The sequence below is a fragment of the Semicossyphus pulcher genome, unplaced genomic scaffold (assembly GCF_022749685.1).
Source record: "Semicossyphus pulcher isolate SPU_LCO1_2020_fin unplaced genomic scaffold, fSemPul1.0.p SCAF_5, whole genome shotgun sequence".
In the NCBI taxonomy this organism is placed as follows: Eukaryota; Metazoa; Chordata; class Actinopteri; order Labriformes; family Labridae; genus Semicossyphus; species Semicossyphus pulcher.
In genome coordinates, this window is record NW_027211726.1 from 18,905,908 (window position 1) to 18,928,040 (window position 22,133).

The following is a 22,133-nucleotide window of genomic DNA, read 5'->3' on the forward strand; positions in this document are numbered from 1 at the left end:
CTTGACAGAGGAGTGGCGCTCGATACATTGGCCGTGGGTTCAACTCCGACTTGCGGCTCTTTGGTGCATGTCATCCCTACTCTCTCTTAAATATTGCCTGTCAGTCTTCAGCTCTCCTCTCCATTAAAGGGAGAAAAGGCCAAAAATTGTCTTTAAAAAATGCACTCTCATATGCCTCTATATACTGTATGGGCCCGATCAGACAGAGCGCGTTTTAGCAGCTGGGGGCGGCTTTTTTGTCATTGTTTTCAGTGAGAGGGACAGTTTTTGCGCGCTGCTTTTCATTGCAGAGCGCCTCCCGTTTTTCCGCTCTGTGCGACTCGTGTGTTTGAGGAAACGCTCCAAACGCCTTGAGTTGAAAAAACTTCAACTCAAAGCAGAAAAGAGCCCAACATCATGGCCGTTTTTTCTCATTGTCCAATCGGAGAAAGGAGAGGCAGGCCTTCTGTCAGTTTACAATATAACGGTTAGGCTAATAACAGCTAATGATTCGGTGGTTGCCTTAACAACAGTAGAAAAAAAGCCGCCCCCAGCTGCTAAAACGTGTTCTGTCTGATCGGGCCCTATGACTTCATTGTACGTGTATATGCAGGTTTAGGTTCATCGCTGGTTGTTGGTAGTAGGTGTTTAGTGTGCTTGTTTCTGTACACATCTCTGTCCTTGAGCAGCTTCAACACTTAAAAATTTCCACTCGATGTAATCTAACATTCTATAAACGCTACATTTTACAAGCTAACATCTGTATTCTCTTAAATGATGAAAGCAGATCGCACAGGGATGAAACTGTGTGAAATGATCAGTTTATGCAGCTCTGACCCCAACACTGTTTCTCACCTTGTAAAGTCCAAAGAAGCCCAGGTCCCTGATGACGGACAGGGCGCTGACCCTCGGCCCGGTGGTGATCTCTCCGGCCACCTGCAGACGGATCTTCACGATCTCCAGAGGGTTGGTGAAAATCACCTGAGAGCCGCCAGCCTGAAGGAACAGGAAGTAGAAGTTTTATGTAAGGTTAAACAGGTTATATTAGCTTCTGCAAAAACATTAATTTGGTCTCTTTAATATGTTTTAAGTGTGTTATCTGAGTTACACTGAAGGAGAGGAAGTGTTCATTTCAACATAAGACTGGTGGAATTACCTACAACCATTAAAACACAATCAAGAGTGCTAGTTTAACTACAGTATTATCTTGCTTGTGTGCCAATGATGCAACTCAACGACGGTGCTGCCTCAGCAACCAGCTGCAAAACAAACACCGGCAGAGGAGGAGAGAGCCGGAGAGTATCGGGAAATTCAGCTGATGTGAGTCGACTCTGTCAGCTGTTTGTCTTCATCACACGGGCCCTGCGGGGACTCTGACTCCTCTTTCTCTCTCTAACCTCTCACTTCACTTCACACCGTTCTCCCAAACCTGTACTTGTGAGGGGAGGGCACCGATACTGAGGCAAGTTCGGACTGGTTTCTGAGCCTTTCAGGTCGGCACGGCTTTTTAAGCACGAGAGGTTGCTACTGTGGTGGAGCTGTGGCAAGACAAATGGTTAAGTGTGTCTGGTCGTGGAACATGACGGCATTTCCAGAATCCAGATATTTATTTGGAAAGAGGGCTTTTTCTGCATCAGGTTTCTTTCTCTTTCTTCCTGGTCTCCTCTCCTCCTCCTCTCTCATCTTCTCCAATGTTGTCGCTCTTCCTACGGTTGTCAGTGGTTACTGTAGCTACACGCACATCGCAATTAGATAGCAATCGGTAGCCATGGCACCGACTCTGTCTTAAACAGGCCTGGTCTGTTTGTTGTTGTTTCTCTCCTTGTCTCCCCCTCCTTCATTCGCTCCGTTATGAATGATGGATTGTGCTCGTCCCCTCTTGCTTTACGGGAAAGCATCAACTCGGATCTGAAACATGGCCTTTTTTTTCCGCTAAACGCCCCTCAGATTTAAGAGTTACCATATATTGCCTGAGAGAAGACGAGGAGGAGATCATAATAGTCTCATTGAAGGTGTGTGCAGCCGCTTTTTAAATAACGCAGAGTACAGCAGGCTTACAGCTCCCCTCCCCAAGACCCGACGAGAGGCTGTGAATAGCAGGAGGGCTGCTGCTCAGAAGCTGCTACACCTCACAGCTAACTCTTTATGACTTGTTTTATGGAAATAACCTAGTTGATTACATGCTGGCTAATAGCGCGAGCATTAAGAGGCTATTGGCTCCAGTCCCTCGCAGCGTTTGGCTGCTTCAATTGGATACTAATGAGGCTGGAGATGGAGGAGATGGAGATGTTGTTTACTCGAGAGGAGCAAACAACAACATTGTTCAGGGAGATGAGCTGACAATTAGACGTGACAACATGAGATAAAAGGAGGGACAATGACGACGTCCCGTACTCCCGATTTATTGTGGAAAAATAGAAACAGAAGAATCAAACAAATAAACAGAAAGATCTAATGAGAGAGAGAGAGAGTAGGACGGTGAGACAGAAACAGAGAGGAGTAGTCAAAACAAGAGGAGCGAGGGAAGGTCGAGGTGGAGGCAGAGAGGTTGAGGGTTGTGATTATGGAGTGACAGCGTCGGCGGCTCTCTCATGATTCCCAGGTAATTACAAGGCAAGGTGATCCTTAGAAACCTGGGACGTCAGCACCTTATGCACGCATCGCAGCTCCTTGCTGTGTGTGTTTGTGTGTGTGTGTGCTGCAGAAAGAGCTTAGTAAAGTTTAAGGAACCCCCCGCCCCCCCAAAAAATACACACTAGCTCTGCAAGAGATTAGCACCCACTGAAAACATTAGCTGCTATCCATAAATAACAATCATATAGACTTAGCGCCCTTTCTGCTACATCTGCAGCCTGTGTGTGTGCAGACTTTCTGATAATGTCTTTATAAATCACATCAGGCTCGAGTTAGAAACCCATTACAAAGTCTTACGGTGCTACCTTCAGACTGAGCACAAACAAAGTATTACTGTTTTGCCCCTCGGTCTTACCCAGATCCCCCTCTCGGCAGGGACCCAGTCAGTATTTTTGTGTAACTTAAGTCCTAAAATGCAGCCCAGCAACTGCCAGATAAGCATCCAGCCAGCTCAGCCGAGGGAGCATGCCATTCTTACCAAATAATCATTAGAAACTGGCAACCCGCGCTGGAGCTTAATGGTGCTGAGCCACCGGTTTAGAAAGGGAGCGAGGGAAGGAGGAGAGGCGTTGAGGACAGATGAAGGAACACATTAGAGACGTTTCTTGCAGGTATATGTTCGCTTTCTGTGTCCTTATAACGCGACTGCTCTCCTGTTGTCTGCATCTTTCTCCGTCTCTGTCTTTTGTTTTATAGAGTGAGCCTGACACTGTGGTCCAAACCGACACTTTCACAGCTACCAAATGATATAAACAGATTTCATGCGCTGTGGCTGGAGCCTTACTAAAACAGGGTTCAGGAGGGTTCGACTTCTATGTGTGTGTGTGTGCGCGCGTGTGTGTGTAAGATAAAGTGGCAGGCAGAGTGCGGTGCCAGCACTAACACCGGGGCCTCAGCCAGGATGAAAGGAGCTGTCACGACGGCTCACGGAGGAAAAGAGGAAAAATCCATCCGTCCACACTTCTCTGCTCTACATTTATCCCCTCCTCTCTCTGTGCATCTGCTTCTGAATCCATACGTGCTGTATAGAAATATGTTTCACACCCAGTGCGGAGCAGAAAATGTCTTCACTGTATTTGCTTCCTGGCAGTTATTTTACATTTTTGACTCGCCGAAAAACCCAGATCCAAGACGGAAAGCTAAATTAAAGCAGCAAATGTACCGAGGTGAAACATTTCTTACACATATTCCCAGAACTAATAAGGTCAATTGAATGTCCCTGAGTGGAGCTAAACCCATAATGAGCTGTGTATCCTGAAATACTTTGCTTTAGTGATCAGCATCAAAAGAAGGTTGAGTGAAAGACCTTCTTTCATTTGCTCAAGCTGCCTGTGTGCGCGCATGTGTGTGTGTGTGTGTGTGTGTGTGTGTGCATGCGTTGGGGGTAGACTGTGACAGCCCAGTGATCAAAACCTATGATGGGAGGGGAGCAGGTAACAGACTGGTGGGGGGAAGAGTGGAGGGGTTTCAGGTAGCAGCCGCTGTCAATCTTCGTCTCCTCCCTGTGACTGTGTGTGTGTGTGTGTGTGTGTGTGTCCGTGCACCTGTATACTCTCCTGTCTGTCATGCGCACACACACTCCTGCGAGCACGTACAGTATGCACGTTTGCTCTTTCATGTGCGATCTTTACACGTTCCATCAACAAACGGCGGCTCCCAGGCCTCCAAACAGCTCCGTGTCTGTCTGCTCGACTGTCAGGAGGCGGCACTCAGATCTCAGGTAAACATGGTTAAGAGATGTATGCTGTATACAGAGGGCTGTATACACTGTGTACTGTACAGCATCACTGCAGCACAGTGCACTTAGAAGAGCCGAGATGATGAAGAGGGAGCGCGAGGGAGGCTTCATGTTTGGGCTTTTATGGGAGAAATGTGAACACTGATGATTATGATTAGATGGAAAAAATAGTTCCTCGCCAGCGATTTCACTCGTTCCTATTAGGCGTCTGCTTCACATATAGAGGCAGAAACCTATCACATATTGAAAGCGTCAAGTAGGATTTATTTTCAAATATGAAAATCTATCTTTTAAAAGATACAGAGAGCAAACTAATGCTTGTGAAAACGTGATATAAACATACCTCTTTTTACTACTGACATCCACTTTTGCTAATGACTGCCTTCTTTGACCATAAGCTGCAGTGCTTACATTTAATTACTTCCAAAATGCATTCCTTTTTTGTGCTCTGTATGCAGCCATGACGTACTTGTCTGTAACAACATTGTTATTATCACGGTATGACTAATATTTATCACACGCACAAATCTACCCACATTGTTATGAACAATCTGATACGGCACACCTCTCTACTTGATCTGACTACATTTTAAATTAAAGTTCTGCTGTAAAAAGAACTTTAAGAAGATAAAACAGTCAGAATATCACTCTGAGAGGAGGCCTGTTTGTAATAGGGTTTTGGCTAAATGTATGAACTCATACCTTATTCGAAAAGTCATTAGGATTAAAGATAAGCTAAGTTTAAATTCTGTTCAGGTCACTACTGACTTTGTTTTACATGTAACTAATGTAACAGTTGAATCGAGACTTACACATCCTCCGGCCAGGATCTCAGCCGACAGCGGGACTCTGCCGTCTTTCTGTCGGGTCTTTCCTCGCACAAAGTCGTTCACCTGGAAACACAAAGGTTACATAATATCATTTTTAAAGCTAATATGGTGGACTTATGTTAAAGACCAGCTCCAGTCGTGTTTTAAGACATATAAAATGCTCTGCTTGAAATAATCAATTGTGTCTGATATGTTTTGATATATGTTGTACAAATCCTCCCAAGGCATCTCCCTCATTAAAAATTCCCCAATCTGCATAGTCCCGCCCACTATGCAAATGTCCAACCGCCCCCTCCGTCGCAAAAACAAAACATGTCTCTGTCATCGTTTAGCAGCAACTTGTTGAAACTTAGCTAGCTTGAAATGTAGAAGTTAGAAGTAGTAACATCAAGTTAGCAGTCAGTATTGAGTTTGCAAAATTACGATGACGGTTACAACTGGCTCGCGCATCGCCAAAGTGGTTGCCATAGGTTACACATAATGATATGCATAGCGTCACCCCGTTAGACGTCCCAAACCTGCCAATCTTGGTACACTGCAGTTTAAAAGCAGACAGGCCCAGCCATGGAGATGACTGCTTATTTATTGTATTCCTTCCCATAGCAAGAGTTTCGTTTGCTCTGACGGATAGAAATATTTTAATTCACTGGAGTTTAAACTTTACATCTGTGGTATTGATGAGGAAACAGCATTAATCAGCAGATACTTATAGACTGTATGTTGTAATGACAACAGTAATGCTGATGTTGTATGCTACTATGTGTACTACTAATATTAAATGCTGCAAATGCTTTTTATCAAGATGCCTGATGCCAGTTTACAGATGCAAAAATACAGTAAGGTTAAGCCAGTTCCGTGCATCTACTACAACACTCAGGTCAATGTGTGCATCTATTTATGAGCTATGTGTCACATAACTTTAAATCCATTCTAAACAGTTGAAGCGATGGAAGGAACTGTCTGTCTGTGTGCATGTGTCTCTGTGCTCTCTAACGCAGCGACTTACTGTGAGCTTTATGGCTTTCTCGGGCGCCACACCCAGTAGCTGTGGTACGAGACCTATCATTAGAAAAGGACGAGATGATTAGAAAAAAAGAGTGCTGTGGTACCCCTACTCACTCACTCACACACACATACATACATATACATACACCACTTCCACACACTCCACATGATGTGCGGCTTCCCGCTGCATGCGTCCGACCCTGCAGGATCCCCCAGGCACTAATGAAATCTATTGATGTGGAGTGTGGGGACATCAGAGTAGCAACAAGAGAGAGGAAGACGAGGGGGAAAAGAGAGGATGGAGAGAGGGAGACTGCTTCCCAGAATAGGAAAAAAAAAGGGCAGAGTATAAAACAAACCGACCAAAATTTTACGCAGACCTCAATTACAACCCAGAGCAGGATAAAAATAAACAAAATAATCACAACAGAGCACAATGAAACTTGGCCCCCTACCCAGCCAGAAGGCAAGAACCACACAGAAACACACAAGTTCCTCGAAGTAGCAAACACAGTTAATAATCTACAGAGAGTGTGTGTGTGTAACAAGGCCACACACACGCACACACATACACACTTATAATCATATTCTTAATTTGGGAAAGAGCCTGCCTGATCTGATGAAAACTTGTTTTAAACACAGAATAAACTTGCAAACACACACAAAATTACATGGAAAAATACACCTTATTTACTTTAGTGAAGTCAAACCCATCTGCGCTGTTTAGATAAGAATTATATCGTCCAATTCTGCGCTGTTGATTCTTCATTCTTCTCTCAGCAGATTTCACTGAAGGCACTTTCCACTTATCTTACATAACTACAGTGGGGTTGTCAGGATACCTGTCTGGCCAGCTACCTGGAGCCAGACCTGTCTGTCTCTGTGTCTGTGAAGCCCTTCCACTCTTCATGTCCTTTGTGTTTCCCACAGAAATTCAAGCATTCAAGTTTCCTCTCGGGAGCCCAGAGCTGTCAATCAAAATCATAGGTTTTTTTTAGAAAAAGTTCCAAGGGACCTTTTTTCAATTCTTCTTCAATCTGACCCCAACAATACCGACACAGACACCCTAACCCCGCTTTCCGAAGACAGGACAGGTAGTCATTAGTCGTGCCCTGGTATGTGCGTACCTGCATGCCCAAGAAGCCCAAGGTGTGCACGCCTACATACTTGTGCTGTGTGTTTGTGCGAGCGTGTAAGTTCGGGCGTGCAGCATCGCCACATCGTGACACAGGCTTTAAGGTATGTGGCCTTGCGTGTGACGTTCATTGTCCTGCTCTGAAAGTCCCCGGCCAGCCGGTAATCACTTCAAAGGAGACAGGTCAACAGAGAGGTGAACTCACACCGCCCTCCGTCCACCCTACACTTTTCTTCTCCTCTCGTCTCCTCCGCTGCCTTCTCTTTTATTGTCCTGACTACTCGCTTCTTCTTTCTTCTCTCTCATCCCGGCTCCTTTTTCTTCTTTTCTTCATTTCTGTTTTGTGGATTTGACTGCCTGCAAGTTGTTTTTCCTGAAAGCTGTCTGCATATACGAATTTGAGGACAGAGGTTTGGCCAATTTAATAGGTTTTGGCTTCATAAATAAAATGCATTGCATGTCAGACCTACATTTGTACGTTGCTACATTGGTATCCACCATGATCCTAGAAATGCTGTTTCTACATGCTGAGGAAAAGGAACTGGAAAGAACATGTGATGCATTAAATGTGTAAGCACATATAAACTGCAGCTGCTGCACTATTGATGCAGGGTGAAGGCTTTATGGAGTCCTTGAAGCGATAATCTCAAGATTTTCATTTCAATAAATGTCTGTTAAGTCGCTATTTATCACCAAATGAGGTAACACAATGGTTATCGAGCCTATGGCCCACTGTTGAAAGCCTTTGCATTTGCAGTATTACAGACTGGGTGTCTGGTGCGACATGCGGCGCCCAGTTAGTGACGCGTTTTCCATCACCCAGCAGTGGTTGGTCTGCCAGAGAGATTGGGCGGAGCTAAGCGGCTGCTTTTCCGGTCTATATACTATAGGTGCCGCCATAGAGAACGTAACTGAGATCTATCCCATATGTTATCTGACATCAGACATTTAATAAACAGTTGGTTTAAATTTGTGTTCATGTGTACTGACCCCGGTAAAGGCCGAAGAAGCCCTCGTAGCGCACCACCTTCCTGAAGCAGTCCAAGCTGTTCTTGTACATGAGCTCTCCCACCAGAGAGCTGCTGCTCCTCTGGTTCTGCATGCGTGTCTTCACCAGATCGATGGGGTACACGGCCGTGGCTCCAACAGCTGCAGAGAGTAAGAGAAAGACAGATACTGATCACATGTAATGATGTTACTGTTTGTTAGCTGTTTTTATTACGACCCCGCAGCCATTGTGCTTAATAAAGCTGTTCCAATTAGGGACCGATTATCGGCCGGGCCGATTATCGGCCATATTGGCGTCAAAATTTTGACGCCAATATTTTCACTATTACCGCAAATGAATATCGGCTCCAAATATCGGTTATCGGCCTCCTTGACTACTAATAATCGGTATCAGTATTGGCCCTGAAAAAACCATATCGGTCTATCTCTAGTTCCAATACACACTGTAATCACCGATCTGATACCCCAGTTTATTAGCACCTCAAAAAACCCACTTGTTACGGGTAAATTATCATGTCATGATACCAAACTACAACAGTGCGGTCCTAGCTAAGAGTGTAATGTAAATATAACATGTATATTTCTTATTCCCACAAGTATTGGAGGAGTACTCGTTATCGGTAGATACTCAAGTCTAGGTATCCAAGGTGCCTATCCCACTCTTGTGCCATCATCTCTGTTTTGCAAGTCTAATAAGAAAACAGCCATAAAATATGTAACAAAGATGAGTAGAAGTTATAGGAGAGAATATAGAGTTGTTAGGGCTTCTGCAACAACAATCCCAATTAGCAGGAAGAAGAGGAAAAGGCAGAGGAGCAAGAGGAAGTAAGTTTGTTGGTGTATGTTAAGAAAGACGTTGAAATGTTTGGAGCCCCAGTATCTTCCGCCTTTCAGACGGACACAAACAAAAAGAACCGACCCAAGGCGACAGACTTAATTAAAGAGAGACGGAGAGAGAAGAAGGGATGTCGGACCCATACCTCCTTATTAAGCTGTCTCCCCTGGGATAGAAGGAGGAGGAGAAGGGAGGAATGAAGGAAGGGAGGAGGAGGAGGAGTAGGAAAACAGTGGGGAGTCTGAAGCCAAACACAAGGCCCGGGCACCACCCTTCACCCCCACCCTCTGATCACTCACACAGGTACAAAAGAATCCACACAGGAGGGTTTTCCCATGGCACGCAGAGAGGACAGGGCGAGCCAGAGGGATGATAAAGAGCAGGAAAGAGATAGAGAGGGAGAGATTGAGCGAGAAAAAGAAGGAGAGGAAGCACTTCTCTTTAAGCAGGGGAGCGGTCGTTCTTGTAAGCAATGCAAAGGGCAATAGAGGGGCCATTGTCCTCTCTCTCTCTCACCCTTTTCTTATGAGGACAGCAGAGGGTGGGGGGCAGGTAGGCACACAAGCAGGTAGGTGGGTGGGTGGTTGGAGGCAAAGGTATGCAGGGAGCCAATGGGGCGTGACTCTTACCCCCTGCCACTGAACCAAGGGTGAACCTGTAGGCCGACTCTGCCACCTGGACGAGGATGGGGCGGGAGCCGTCGCTGCCCAACTGCTGCTCACACAATGAGAGAGACAATGAAGATATTAGTGCAGAAGCACAACAAATGAAAGCAGACACTGTTTCTCTTCAAACTAATGCACGCCACACAAGTAATTCCATCACCCAGCAAACTAAATGACATTAAACCAATCACTTCTCACACCTGCTTTATAGTGTTGGGCGTAGAATACTAAAAATAAGAGTCAGTACATTATTTTAATTGATGGGCACAAACAAACATTATAGAATACTTAAATGTCTTCAAATGTGTTCAATGCCTGCTGTATTTTCTGCCTGTATCGGGGACACATTGAACGATAGAGTTCCTTACCAATAAGACTGTTTAGACTGTGAGATCTAATCTCCACAATGCTACTCCATTAAAAGTGATATAGAGAAGGAAAAGCTGTTAGCAGACAATATTGAGCAATTCTTGGGCAAGGTTTTTTGTTGATAGATAATATGCCAATGCATCTATAATTTCAGTATGAGATAAATAGTTACAAAGCCGTCACAATCAATCATGTGGCAGATTAGTAGACTAGATTAGTAGCTTTTCTAGGTTTTTAAATACAAATTTAAAAGTGGCATTAAAACTTACTAAACTACTAATTTATACTGCCGTGCCGTTTCATCACTCTGAGCCAATAAAACAATCTGCAACTGTTCTGTCCTGACTGTAGGTAATTATTTTTCATGTTTAAAGCATCATAAACAGTAATAGAAACTACAGATGCAACAATATATCATCGCCCTGACCCGTGCAATACAATTATCGATAAGCTGGTGCCAAATATCAATATTTTAATTCACTAATTTATGGCGCTCTAAACAGATTTCCCTCCCATTTTGACTCACTGCATCATTACTTCATGACTCCTCAGTTAATCAGGTATCTTGATGTATCATTCTATGATTGTCTTGCAATATTAGTTTATTAGATTATATAAAATATTAGATTAGTTCCGGAGAATTTACCACTCTTAACTCTTGTGTAGGAATCAAAGTGATCTTAGTACTGCCAATGTTTATCACCGCACAATGCAATGAGCAGGAGAGTGTTAGCATCTCTAGCATGAGCCACACAGTTAGATTAGCCACACTCCCCCCTCCACCTGAGGTACCTGTTGCCTTGTCTGCTCTGCCCAGCCCTGGCCTCTCCACCCTGGGGAGAGGGGGTGGACTGTTATAAGTATATAGTGTGTGTATGTGTGTGTGTGAGAGGGGGATGGGAGTCTCCAGAACAAGTCCACCTGTCAGAGTGAGCTCCCACCCCCTCTACAATCCATCCCCAGAGCTTTGTTCCTGCTCTCCTTAAAACACAACCCGCTCTACTTCAACCATCCTCCTCAGCTCCATCTGCCCGAGGACTGCTGAAACTTGGCAACACTATCTATGAGGATGTTTGAGGCAAGAAGGGAACGAGTTAACAGAATATAAAGAGAGAAAAGGCGACCCGACGAACATGTAAAAAAATAAGAGAGAAAGAGCGAGAGAGAGAGGGAGAGAGAGAGAAAGAGAGAGAGAGAGAGAGGAGCAGATCAAAAAAGGAAATGGAGAGAAGTAGCAGGAGATGAGAGAGAGCTCCAGCGAGCTGGCGGCCAGCCCCCGAGGCCAAACCACAAGGGCCTAAAGTGGCTCATTGTGGTGGGACTGGCGTCTGTGTAGTGCTGGGCCCCTTTGCTTTCTCCCCTTTGGCCCCCGCCTGCTCCAATATGGCCTGGCCAAGCTTTTACTGTAGCGCTGGAACCCACCAGGCAACGCAACTCCGACCGAAACGCCTGGGAAGGAAAACAGTCCTCTGCTCATCTGTCTTGCTGCCCATTCGTCCTTCTTCCTCTCTCTTGATAACAAATTGCCCTCGTTAGCTGCTGCAAAATATCCGCACATCGATTATCTGCAACTTGAAGCACGTTTGAGCCTCGTCAGGTCTTCTGAGGATGGCTCTGCTTCTCTTTATTCCCCTGGATTTGTGAGCTTTGTGTGAATGTTTTTCTAAGACATCAACCACAAGTCAGGGAGAGGTCTGGTGGTGTTTTCTCTCAAGTTTAAGCCTGTGATTGGAAGTTACTTGGACACTACTTGGTCTGAACTTCGGTATGAACTTTTGAAAAAGAGCAGGGCCGACTAGAGCTGGCCGACGTTCGTCTTTCAGTTCCACGTAAAACAATGTCTCAATGAGTTTATTAAGTAATTCATGCCAAAATCACAAATCAACGGATGCTTTGGTTTTGTCGGATTAATTACTTGTGAACAGGAGATATCATTATCCGTAATTATACATCTTTGTCATCTACACGGTGACATCTAGCCCCGGAGAATGTACTGAGACGAAAAAAGAGCTGCCAGTGTGGAAGAGGAAACCGAACACATCAACAAGTCTTCATAATCTGTACCTGTCGCTGGACCTCGGCCAAGTTGTAGGGCAGGGCGCCTTCCTCCAGCGGAGCGATCTTCTCGATGTCCGCTAAACCAACACGTCTGATGGAGAGAGAGAGAGAGAGAGCGGAGAGAGTGAGAGGTTTCAAGTAACTTTCAACTGTTGGAAAAAGTCTCAAAGGATTATAATGTTTCATCAATGCAATGACCTTTGAAGGCACCGTCTGTCAGTCTGAAGTTACTCAAATGCCCTCGTTCCATGTGAAAATATTGTGGCATTCAAAAATCCAGACATGTGCTTGATATGATTGAGTAAGACAACCAATCTAAAGGACCGCCCCATCCTTTATCCCGTCATCCAAGTACAACAAAGATGTTTAACCTTTGGATTGTAAATCTACCGCCTCTCTGAGTCTTTCCATCCCTACGATGGTCCCAGATTTCCCAGGCTGAGGGAACGGGGAACGCCAAAGCCCCCCCACCACCACCACCTCCACCTCTCTCCTCTGAATATTGGGGCTATTATCTCCTGCATCTCCAATCAAGGGGAGTGGGGAGAGCTATTAAAGTATCCCATTGCCCAGAAATAATAATCAGGTGGTGTCTCAGGCCGGGGTTAGAAATTATGATCGCGCTGGTCGGGCCGCGAGGCAGACGCAAAGGAAGTGAGGGAATGTGAGACGAATACAGTTGTTGTGTGCCACGGATCATAGCGGACTGGAATTGCCCGTTTTTTTTTTTTTAAGATTAATGGGAGTTTGGATTGGTTCTGGACTGAAAGAAGAGTCTCTGGCACTGATGTAGTCATGTCTGATTCTTTTGATCCCTGGCAGAGACGCTTGAGAAGGAAGAAAGCGCTCGTCTCTCTGAGGTATGGACCCTGGGGCTAAAGGTGCGCTCTCGGGGGCGAGTGTGGGATAGACTTACTTTTTCAACTTCATGACTAGCTGGGGGGGGAAATTACAAGACTTTGGTATAAAAGTGAGATTCAATTCCGTCATTACAAAGGCATTTACATGTACGCACTGTTCTCTGCGAGTCTTACGATTGATACCTATACCTGAATGACAGTCCACATAACTAATAATTGTTTCCTCTGAGTTCATATTTTCCACCTCAAGACCAGACGGAATACAGATGATCAAGTTATAACCAAAACATTACATCATTATTATTATAAATAAAGGTATAATAACAGATAATATGTTTCTTTGCCTCATTATGTGTGTGCCTTACCCGCGGGGCTCTGACAAGTCAGCCAGCTGGAAGAGGATGTCCACCTCCATTGGCGTCACCTGGCCGAACCGTTGAGCTGCCATGATGAACTCCTCTACAAAATAAGAGTAATCATTTTTAGAGAGCTTTTATTCAAACAAGCATAAGAATGTAGATGAGTTCTGAAACCACAAAAATATATATGAGTGTATCTCAATTTAAAATCCATTTTCTAACACCCATCTGTATCAGGGTCATAGTGGCAGCAAACACATGTTCCAGCAGTCGAGACCTTGTTCTCTTCACCTACATCCCCTAGTTCGACTTGTAGGTTCCCAAGTTAACCCAGGCCAGGTGGAATATATACAGTATAATTCCTCCAGTGTGCTCTGGGTCTAGGGACCTCCCAAGCGAAGAAAGCAGGGAGCATCTTGACTGGATGAGGCACCTGTCAAAGCCAACAAGCTACATCTCTGAGATCCTTCTTCATGTCTGCTTCTGCAGATGCTACATTACATTGGTTTTGATAATACTGCATATAGGGGGTTCAAGAGTTATCTATCAGAGAGACAACAAGCAGCTAAACCGGGAAGCTACTTATCTAATTTTTTAACAGTAACAAAAGGTGTTCCACAAGGCTCAATTTTAGGTCCCGTTTTATTTACTATTTATATAAACAATATAGTCCCCTTTTTAACAAACTGTCATGCTCATTTGTATGCTGATGACACAGTGCTGTACTGACACTGTACATCTTGCAGTAAAACAATTACAGCATTCTTTTAACAATCTGCAAGATACCCTGAATGACCTGAGACTGGTACTTCATTCTGATAAAACAAAAATGATGCTAATCTTTAGAGCAAGAGCAACAGAACAAAATTATATAAACAAGGTTACAAGGAAAGGAGTCACCGAATATAAATATCCGTGCCTATGGAATGATGAAAAACTGACCTTTAACTTTCATATCAAAATTTTTTTAGGCCGTCTCAGGCATAAAAAATTGGCTATTTATACAAAAACATTTTTTTATAGGAAAAAGGTTGTAGAGGCAGTTTTCAGTGTTGACTATGGTGACGTAATCTATAGACCAGCACCCACCTCAACCCTCAAATGTGACTCATCACTGTGTCCTGTATGCTAAGTTTGCATGCCCCTGTCTCCAGGAGAGACAAGATATACATTTTCACCTTTTTATCTATGAAGCTCTTATGGGAAAATTACCATCTTAACTAATTGATCTTGGTCAATTCACAGAGAAGATGAGTTTATCATTGAATGATACCACGAGAGTACAAGGGGTGAAACTTCCACAAGACTGTGGATAGTTATTGACGTGGCTATCCATCTCATGCTTCATTTCACACTTCGTTATACGCTCATCATTTGGAGCTTCATATCTACAACTATTAAACACAACTTTCTTGAAACAAGCAGAACTTAAGAGATGCAAGCATTCTCCAAAACAGTACCACAGCTTGCTGCATTCTGCCACGGTGAGCGCTGGAGTTTAACCGACAGGGCCACATCATCAGCGAACAGCAATGTAATTGAGTTGTCACCAAACTAAACACTCTCAGCTCCTTGGCTGTTCTTTTAGAGTCTGTCCATGAAAATTACACGTGACGAGGAGCAGCCTTGGTGGATCCCAAAGCCCACTGGGAACATGTTCAACCTACTGCAGAGACACAGCTCTCAGTGCACTTATACAAGAACTATTTTGTTGCAGTTGTTTCCATGCAAGGATGAATAGATGAGTCACTGTTTCAAAACAAGGACAGGATATGCTTTGCTTCTCATAAATACAGTAACTCTAGTTTCACATTCTTTTAGCTTAAATTCAAGGTTTTGCTTTATCTAATGTTTTAATGCTGATGGTATAACCATCGTCAGAAAATCTGTAGATCTACAGTTGGTACATTCACTTTGTTACTTTTTCCACTGTGTAATATATATATCACGCAGCCATTACAACATGAAAATGAGTCAAAATATGAGCTGAATGAATCAAAATCTGTTACGAGAAACACAAATAGTTTCCCGTGACTGACAACTGTGACAGACATCACTTTTATTCTTTTAGTAACCGTGTCATTGACTCATTATCTTCTGTCGATATCATGTAACACACAATGCAACAACATAATATGATTAAGTGTGTATTTTCACATTAAGAGCTATTTTGTTGTGCGTTAACCACATACAGGGCTGCATGGTTAGCGCTGTCGCCTCACAGCTAGAGGGTTCCTAGTTTGAGTCCTGGTTCAGACATTTACCCTTGTCACACCGAAATTAGCACATTGACGCAGGTTTTTCAGACCCGGGAAGACCTGCGCATAGATGCCGGTTGTCTCTTTTCCCATTGGCAGTGGAATATACTGCCTTCGATCTCTTTTCTGCTGCGTCACCATCTGACATCACAAACGCGCCCGAAACAGGGTTAGTAAACAGTGAAGATTTTCCGGTGGTTAGGTCTTTATTAGTCATTGAGTCTGTTCAGTCTCTGCGCCGACACATTTGGAACGATGCCTGAGCGCTGCTTGGACAGAATTTGTAGCTGAAATGACAAAGAGTCGCAGAAGTTACCGACGGAGCACAGCATCGCGCCAGAGTTGAGATTAATGTTTTGACGCAGGTTTTGTGTTCCCATCAATGCAGATCGGAGCCGAGGTGACAGTTACCCGGGTCTACTGCAGAGTCATTTGACCCGGGTCTGAAACCTGATTGTAACCCTTCCCATTAAGCAAAAAAAGCTGTGTTAGCGAGTGTTAGCGGGTTTTTTGACCAGTGGGAAAACGGCTACAGGGGGCCTTTCTGTGTGGAGTTTGCATGTTCTCCCCGTGCATGCCTGCATTCCAGGTACTCCGGCTTCCTCCCACAGCCTTAAGACATGCTCTTTAGGTTCATAGATGACTGTAAAATCATGACTGTGAGCGTGAAAGGTTGTCTGTATGTGTCAGCCCTGTGATTGACTGGTGATCAGTCCAGTTTGTACCCCGCCTCTCGCTCAATGACATCTGGGATAGGCTCCAGCCCCCCGCGACCCTGAACAAGATAAGTGGTATAAATAATGGATGGATGGATCACATCCATTTATAGTTGCATACAGTGTTGAGTTATTTTTGTGTGCACTTTAAGTTTTATCTAATATTTTTTATGTCTGGGTGTCTCAAGTTCGCCATTTTTTGTCCTGGTATTGAAGAGAAATAAATGTTAAAAATGTTAAATGTTAAAATTAGATTGAGTTTGAAGCTTTAGCAAGCAGCTGTTTTAAATGTTGTGCTGTTTTATGGTGATTTTCCCCAAAGCTCTTTCACTCACACCAGTAATCTTCTGTGACTCGGTTGTAACTTACAGGTGAGAAATGTCAAAGCATGTTGAATTCATTATAAGAAAACAGAATAGAAAATACAGCCATGTAGAGCTATAGACTTTAGGGGTTCTTCAGAGGCAGCTTCAGCATGCAGTAACTTAAGACCTGCTCTATTGTTGGAGGAATAAAGAACAGGTTGACTGTAGGCCGGCTTACAGTGGAGGAGTCAGCATTGTTTGACCTGCTTTATTCAAAGAGCAGCAGGCTGGGGTTGTGACAAAGTCGTCCTACACTGGAGCCATTCACCCCGCCGAGGCTCAGCTTACCCCTGAGGCATGCTCTCTTTCGCTCGCTCTCTCACACACACACACACACACACACACATATATCCATGGGTACACACTAGTAATGCTCACAAGCATGCGAGAGAGCATACTTACACAAGAATACACACACACATATACACTCAGACATAGACAGAGTTCTGTCTGGGAAGATCACAATGCTGATAACCTGTCTACCTGCAGTCTGTGGTCAACAACACACACATGCAAACACACCTGACTGACCTCTATTATATAGAATAATAACCCCTGTGAAGTGGTCCAGCCTATAGAGGATTAAAATGATGAGCAGAGTCCCTCATACCTGCCCTGTCACACAGTCCCTTCACGGTACAATCCTCAGATCGTCTGTATGAGGATGAAGAAAATTAAATGTTATGTAAAAATCTGTTGACAACACTTAGATAATTTAAACAGCTGAATATTACAGAGTTATTAAAGTCATCCTGCAGTCCTTTGTTAAAGCAACTGGTGCTCTGTTGTTAATGAGCGCTTAATGGAGGTCTGCTCTAAGAATTATAATAATAATTGTTATTTATGAAGCACTTCTGAAAACAATTACAAAGCAAGTTGAACTGGGTTAAAAAAGAGAAGGAATAGTAAAAACCAGGCAAGATAAAAAACAGTGAAATATAAAAGGACATAAATGCTATTACATTAACATCAGTGCTAGCAGATCTGTTGGACTGTACGTTGTGCTTTAAGCTAAATGGTAACGCCTGCAATGCTAACTTTCACACAGTTTTTGAAAATTTTGAAAAAAGATCTAAATGTGTATATTTTGATTTAAATTGCAATTTCGATATGATCATTTTTACATCATTATTCTCATTTTCATTGAAAAACATATTAAAATGATCATGGTGTGACTTTTGCAGGGATCTGTACCAAACGAAGATGTTTGATGTTTACGTCTGTGCATGATGTGTAGAACATCTCTGCAGCACAATATCTACATTGAAATGGTATTTTGACACACATTTACCTTTAACAAATATTGCAAAAATTTCAGTTGCTCGATTTTGATTAATGGTACAGCCCTAATTTTCAACATCTTAGTTTAGCTTGTAAGCATGCTAACGTTTGCTAATTAGCAACAAAAGCAAAGAACAACTGACACCAATGGGAAGGCCATTAGTTTTGAAGGGATCTGGTCAAACAGCAAAGTATTGAACAAATTTACATTTTGAGCTAACTAACTGAAGCTAGATGAAAAGTCAGGGGTTCATCAAAGTTGTTGAAATGTCAAACTAAAGGTTGTGCCACAAAAAAAAAAAAGTCAGGTGATCACGAAAGTCAGGAGGCTTCATCCTTAGGGCACCTTGATTGTCTGTTTAAATGTTCATGGGAATATATCCATTGTTAGTGCAACATTTCAGTGTGGACCAAAGTGGAGGAAAAGACCGACAGACATTGCCAAGCCCTTGAGCCACACCGCTAACATGGCTAAAAATCACTGATAAGAAATAACAACCTGGCATTGTGACATGGTTAAGAAACCCTCGTGGCAGGAATCTGATTACAGCCGTGTATCTGAGAACAATCATTGGTGATGTACCCAATGACCTTTATTAGTGAATTGGGTCAAGTATCATCTGTTCTAGCTTTATCCTTTAAAAATGCTTTTTAAATATTTCCTGTTTTCAGATAAACTTTATTATGCACCCAGATTTTAACCTGTCTGCTAACATGCACAGTCATGATTTGCCTTGTGCTGTACACTGCTGGTTAAATAAAAGCTGTTCTGTAAGCTCTCTTGTGCGCACACACACACACATTTGCGCTCCCTTTTGTGTAGGCGTTAAGCTCTGTAATGGCGTCCCCAAGGCAAAACAGTGGCCTTGTTGCACATACGGAATCAATCAGGATTATTACGCATGTGTGCATGCTTGGCTGTGTTAATGTATCTGAATGCTGGTGCGTATGTGAGAAACAGTGCGTTACAAAACACGCACACACTTGATACAGTCGGGTGTGTACGGTATGTGTTTGTCGGCCAGCCAGTAGTACACAGAGCTGAGCACTTGCAGTCCCAGAGGAGGTCTTAATGACTCAGGGAGCGGAGGGTGGATGGGTGGTGGCTTTGGAGGTCTGGCTGGCTACGGGCCACCGCGGGTCGAGCCAAGCCCAGCCTCGGTGTGCCCATGCTGGGAACAGCCTGGGGAGCGTATGGGCGCTTGGACTGGGTCTGCTATGGTCCACGCCCCTGATAAGGCTTCAGATAGCATCATAAGGCTACACTAGTGGCCCTGGGCCATGTGGAGAGAGGTCAGAATGGGTCTTTTAGACGACTAGAGAAGGAAAGAGAAAGGTAGAAAGAAAGGGAAAGCTAATGAGGCTTACTGCTCCGTGCTGAGGAATGACAGACAGCAAGAAGAGCGAGCAACACAGACAGATAAGGATTGAAAGACGCTAAACACTAGAGAAGAGAGACAATGTCTGAAAAAGAAATTGCTTTTAGATAGATGGATAAAAACAACACATTCTAACAGTCAACAGTTATTTCAATGATAGATTTAAGTAAAAGTTATAAAATGTTGTTTTAACTACATTAACACGCATTGATCTAGAAGGTGACACTACAAACCTTGTAAAAAAGTAAGGAGGTTTATTCGACAAATCAAGCTTTCCTCATTTTTGAATAAAGCTTTATAATCTCAGCCTGATCAGGGCTTTTATTTTTAGAAGAATTAAAGTATAAAAATGTAATTTTCTTGATTAAAAAACATCCCAGGACAAACAGAGCAGTCCTCAGATCAGTGCCAGGATGTCTAAGAGACCAGACAGGCTCCACCAGGGATTGTGGGTATGCAGAGCGTTGGCTAGGTCTGATCCAGCATGCCCATTTAAATGCCACCATGAGGAAAGATAACCAAACAAAAGTGAAATTCCACCCTCCCTTTAACACACAGACATAAATACATGATCAGGAAAACACAGTGAATACTACCTGTAGTGCAGTGTGCATCATGCAAACAGTTGTTTCTGAGTGTGTTTCTTTCTTTTTGCATTGCAGACATATAAACCGACAAACATGCATGTGACCTAGTGTGTACTCAAAGTTTACAATCTGTGTTAATATAAGTTTTTGTGCACCTTTTGTGACTTCCACATCCCGGCGGTGTCCGGCCATGTTGCTGTAGATCTTCCTGATGAGCTCCATGTTGTTGAGAAGCGAGTTGAAGCCGTTGAAATACGAGAAGCTGACCTTGTGAGATGTGCTGCCACCCGCAACCTGGGTGACGATGGAGACACAAATTTGAACATGCAATAAAATCTCACAATAACCCACATTTATAATCACACTGCACTGCAAAAAGGATGTATATTTTAGGGGTATTGATATTATAACGTTTAAGTAACCACACATGAAAGACGCTTAGACATCAGACGTCAAGGTACACCGTTGGTTAATCGTCAACATACCCCTTCACCATCGCTCCACAGGGACAAATAAACCTGTTTCAACCACCACTTTTTTCCATCACATAACGAACACTCTCAGGGACTTTAATTAACTTTCTTTATGAGGTGGAGGAAGTGGTAAAAGAACAGAAAATAGAAAAAAAAGGTAACGGATTAAAAATAGGACGCCGGGCTCTTGAGGACATTCCAGACTGCACACAAACTCTTTCATCAGGCGCTCAAACTCTGAGAGGAGCAGCTGTCACTTAAGAAACCTGTGTTTGAGTACATTTCATAAATGTTGATGCCTCTTTTAGGTTGCTTAAGCCGGAGTATCAGATGAGCCTGGAGGCTTTGCAGCTCTTCACTGGAGGGTTGAGGCAACAGAAAATCAGGGAGCTTCCTTTCACTAGATGGCACTGTTTGCTTTACAGACACGTGCAGGGAGGTCGCCTGCAGCTCGTTCTGTTCTCAACAAGAGGTGGAAGCTCTGGCTTTGGTGAAACTGCCCTAAAAGAGACACACTTTTGTATCTGTTCATATCTATGAGCCTATAGGCATGGATGTTCCCACCGTGTATAACACAGAAAGGGAGAGGAGACCAGTATTTGAGTGGCGCTGATCATTAACAATGTGTGGCGAGTGAATAAAAGGTTGTTGTTTCGCCGTATGTGTTCTGGCATAATACCTCCTTTAATGTGTCTGCGGTGTTTATGGGGTTTTTCATAGGTGTGTGTGTGCGCATGAGAGTGTGTGAGAGTTTACTAACAGCACACCAAGATGTCTGGTCGGTGAGGTAAACACAGCGGAGAAAATGACAGAGTCTACAGAGTGTTTATGAAATGGGGCAAGACATGGACACAGACACGAGACACACACACACACGCTCAACAAAAACGCCGACACACATAAAGCAAAGACAAGACACAAAAAAGACAAACATCTCAGAGTTCAAAACAAATAGAGCACACGCGCGCAGCTGCTCACACACAAACACACACACACACACACACACACACACACACGTAGGGAAAGATGATGGACTGTAAAGCTCCAGTCTCCATCTATCTCTGTCTCTATCTTCCCCATTCAGCTGGCCTGCTCGGCTTTGACACTGCCAGAGAGGTTAGACTTAATGACATGTTGGGGAGAGAGACAGAGACACGGGGGAGGGAGGGAGGGGAGAGAGGGAAGAGGGCTGGCTGAGAGAGAGAGAGAGAGAGAGGGAGAATAAAAAATGAGGGGAGGGAAGAAGAGAGAGGAGGGATGAGAGGTGACAGAAAGAGTAAAGAGGAAGAGAGATGGACAGCTGGAGGGAAAAGAGAAAGCCACGGTGTTTGGTTGTGGGGGTGTGAGAGAAAGACGGGAACATAGGGAAGAGAAGAAGGAAGAGGGAAGAAAAATGTCTTGCCTTTAACTCTGTTATGGAGAATAGAGTCATGTTAGCTTTAGCCGTAGTCTTAGCTGGGTAAATTGGCAATGCAGAGGCATTCCTTGTGCATTATGGTGTCTGTTTCTGAAACGCCAAAATGTGCATTATCCTCGGTTTGATCAGACATTTGTTTAATATATAGACATTTAACATTAAAGATAATAACCAATATGCAG

At 43.7% G+C, this 22,133-nt stretch overlaps 1 protein-coding gene across 1 annotated transcript in view; it reads right to left on the minus strand.

Moving 5' to 3' along the window:
• Positions 1–22,133, minus strand: part of LOC138609426 (electrogenic aspartate/glutamate antiporter SLC25A13, mitochondrial) — a 47,747-nt gene that overhangs the window by 9,915 nt on the left and 15,699 nt on the right. Inside the window, exons 6-13 of the mRNA XM_069682072.1 lie at positions 20,217–20,355; positions 13,482–13,575; positions 12,263–12,347; positions 9,794–9,881; positions 8,312–8,470; positions 6,188–6,240; positions 5,164–5,244; positions 835–975 (exon numbers count right to left, since the gene is read on the minus strand). Of these exons, the coding sequence (XP_069538173.1) occupies positions 835–975; positions 5,164–5,244; positions 6,188–6,240; positions 8,312–8,470; positions 9,794–9,881; positions 12,263–12,347; positions 13,482–13,575; positions 20,217–20,355 (840 nt within the window). The remainder of the gene's footprint in view (positions 1–834; positions 976–5,163; positions 5,245–6,187; positions 6,241–8,311; positions 8,471–9,793; positions 9,882–12,262; positions 12,348–13,481; positions 13,576–20,216; positions 20,356–22,133) is intronic.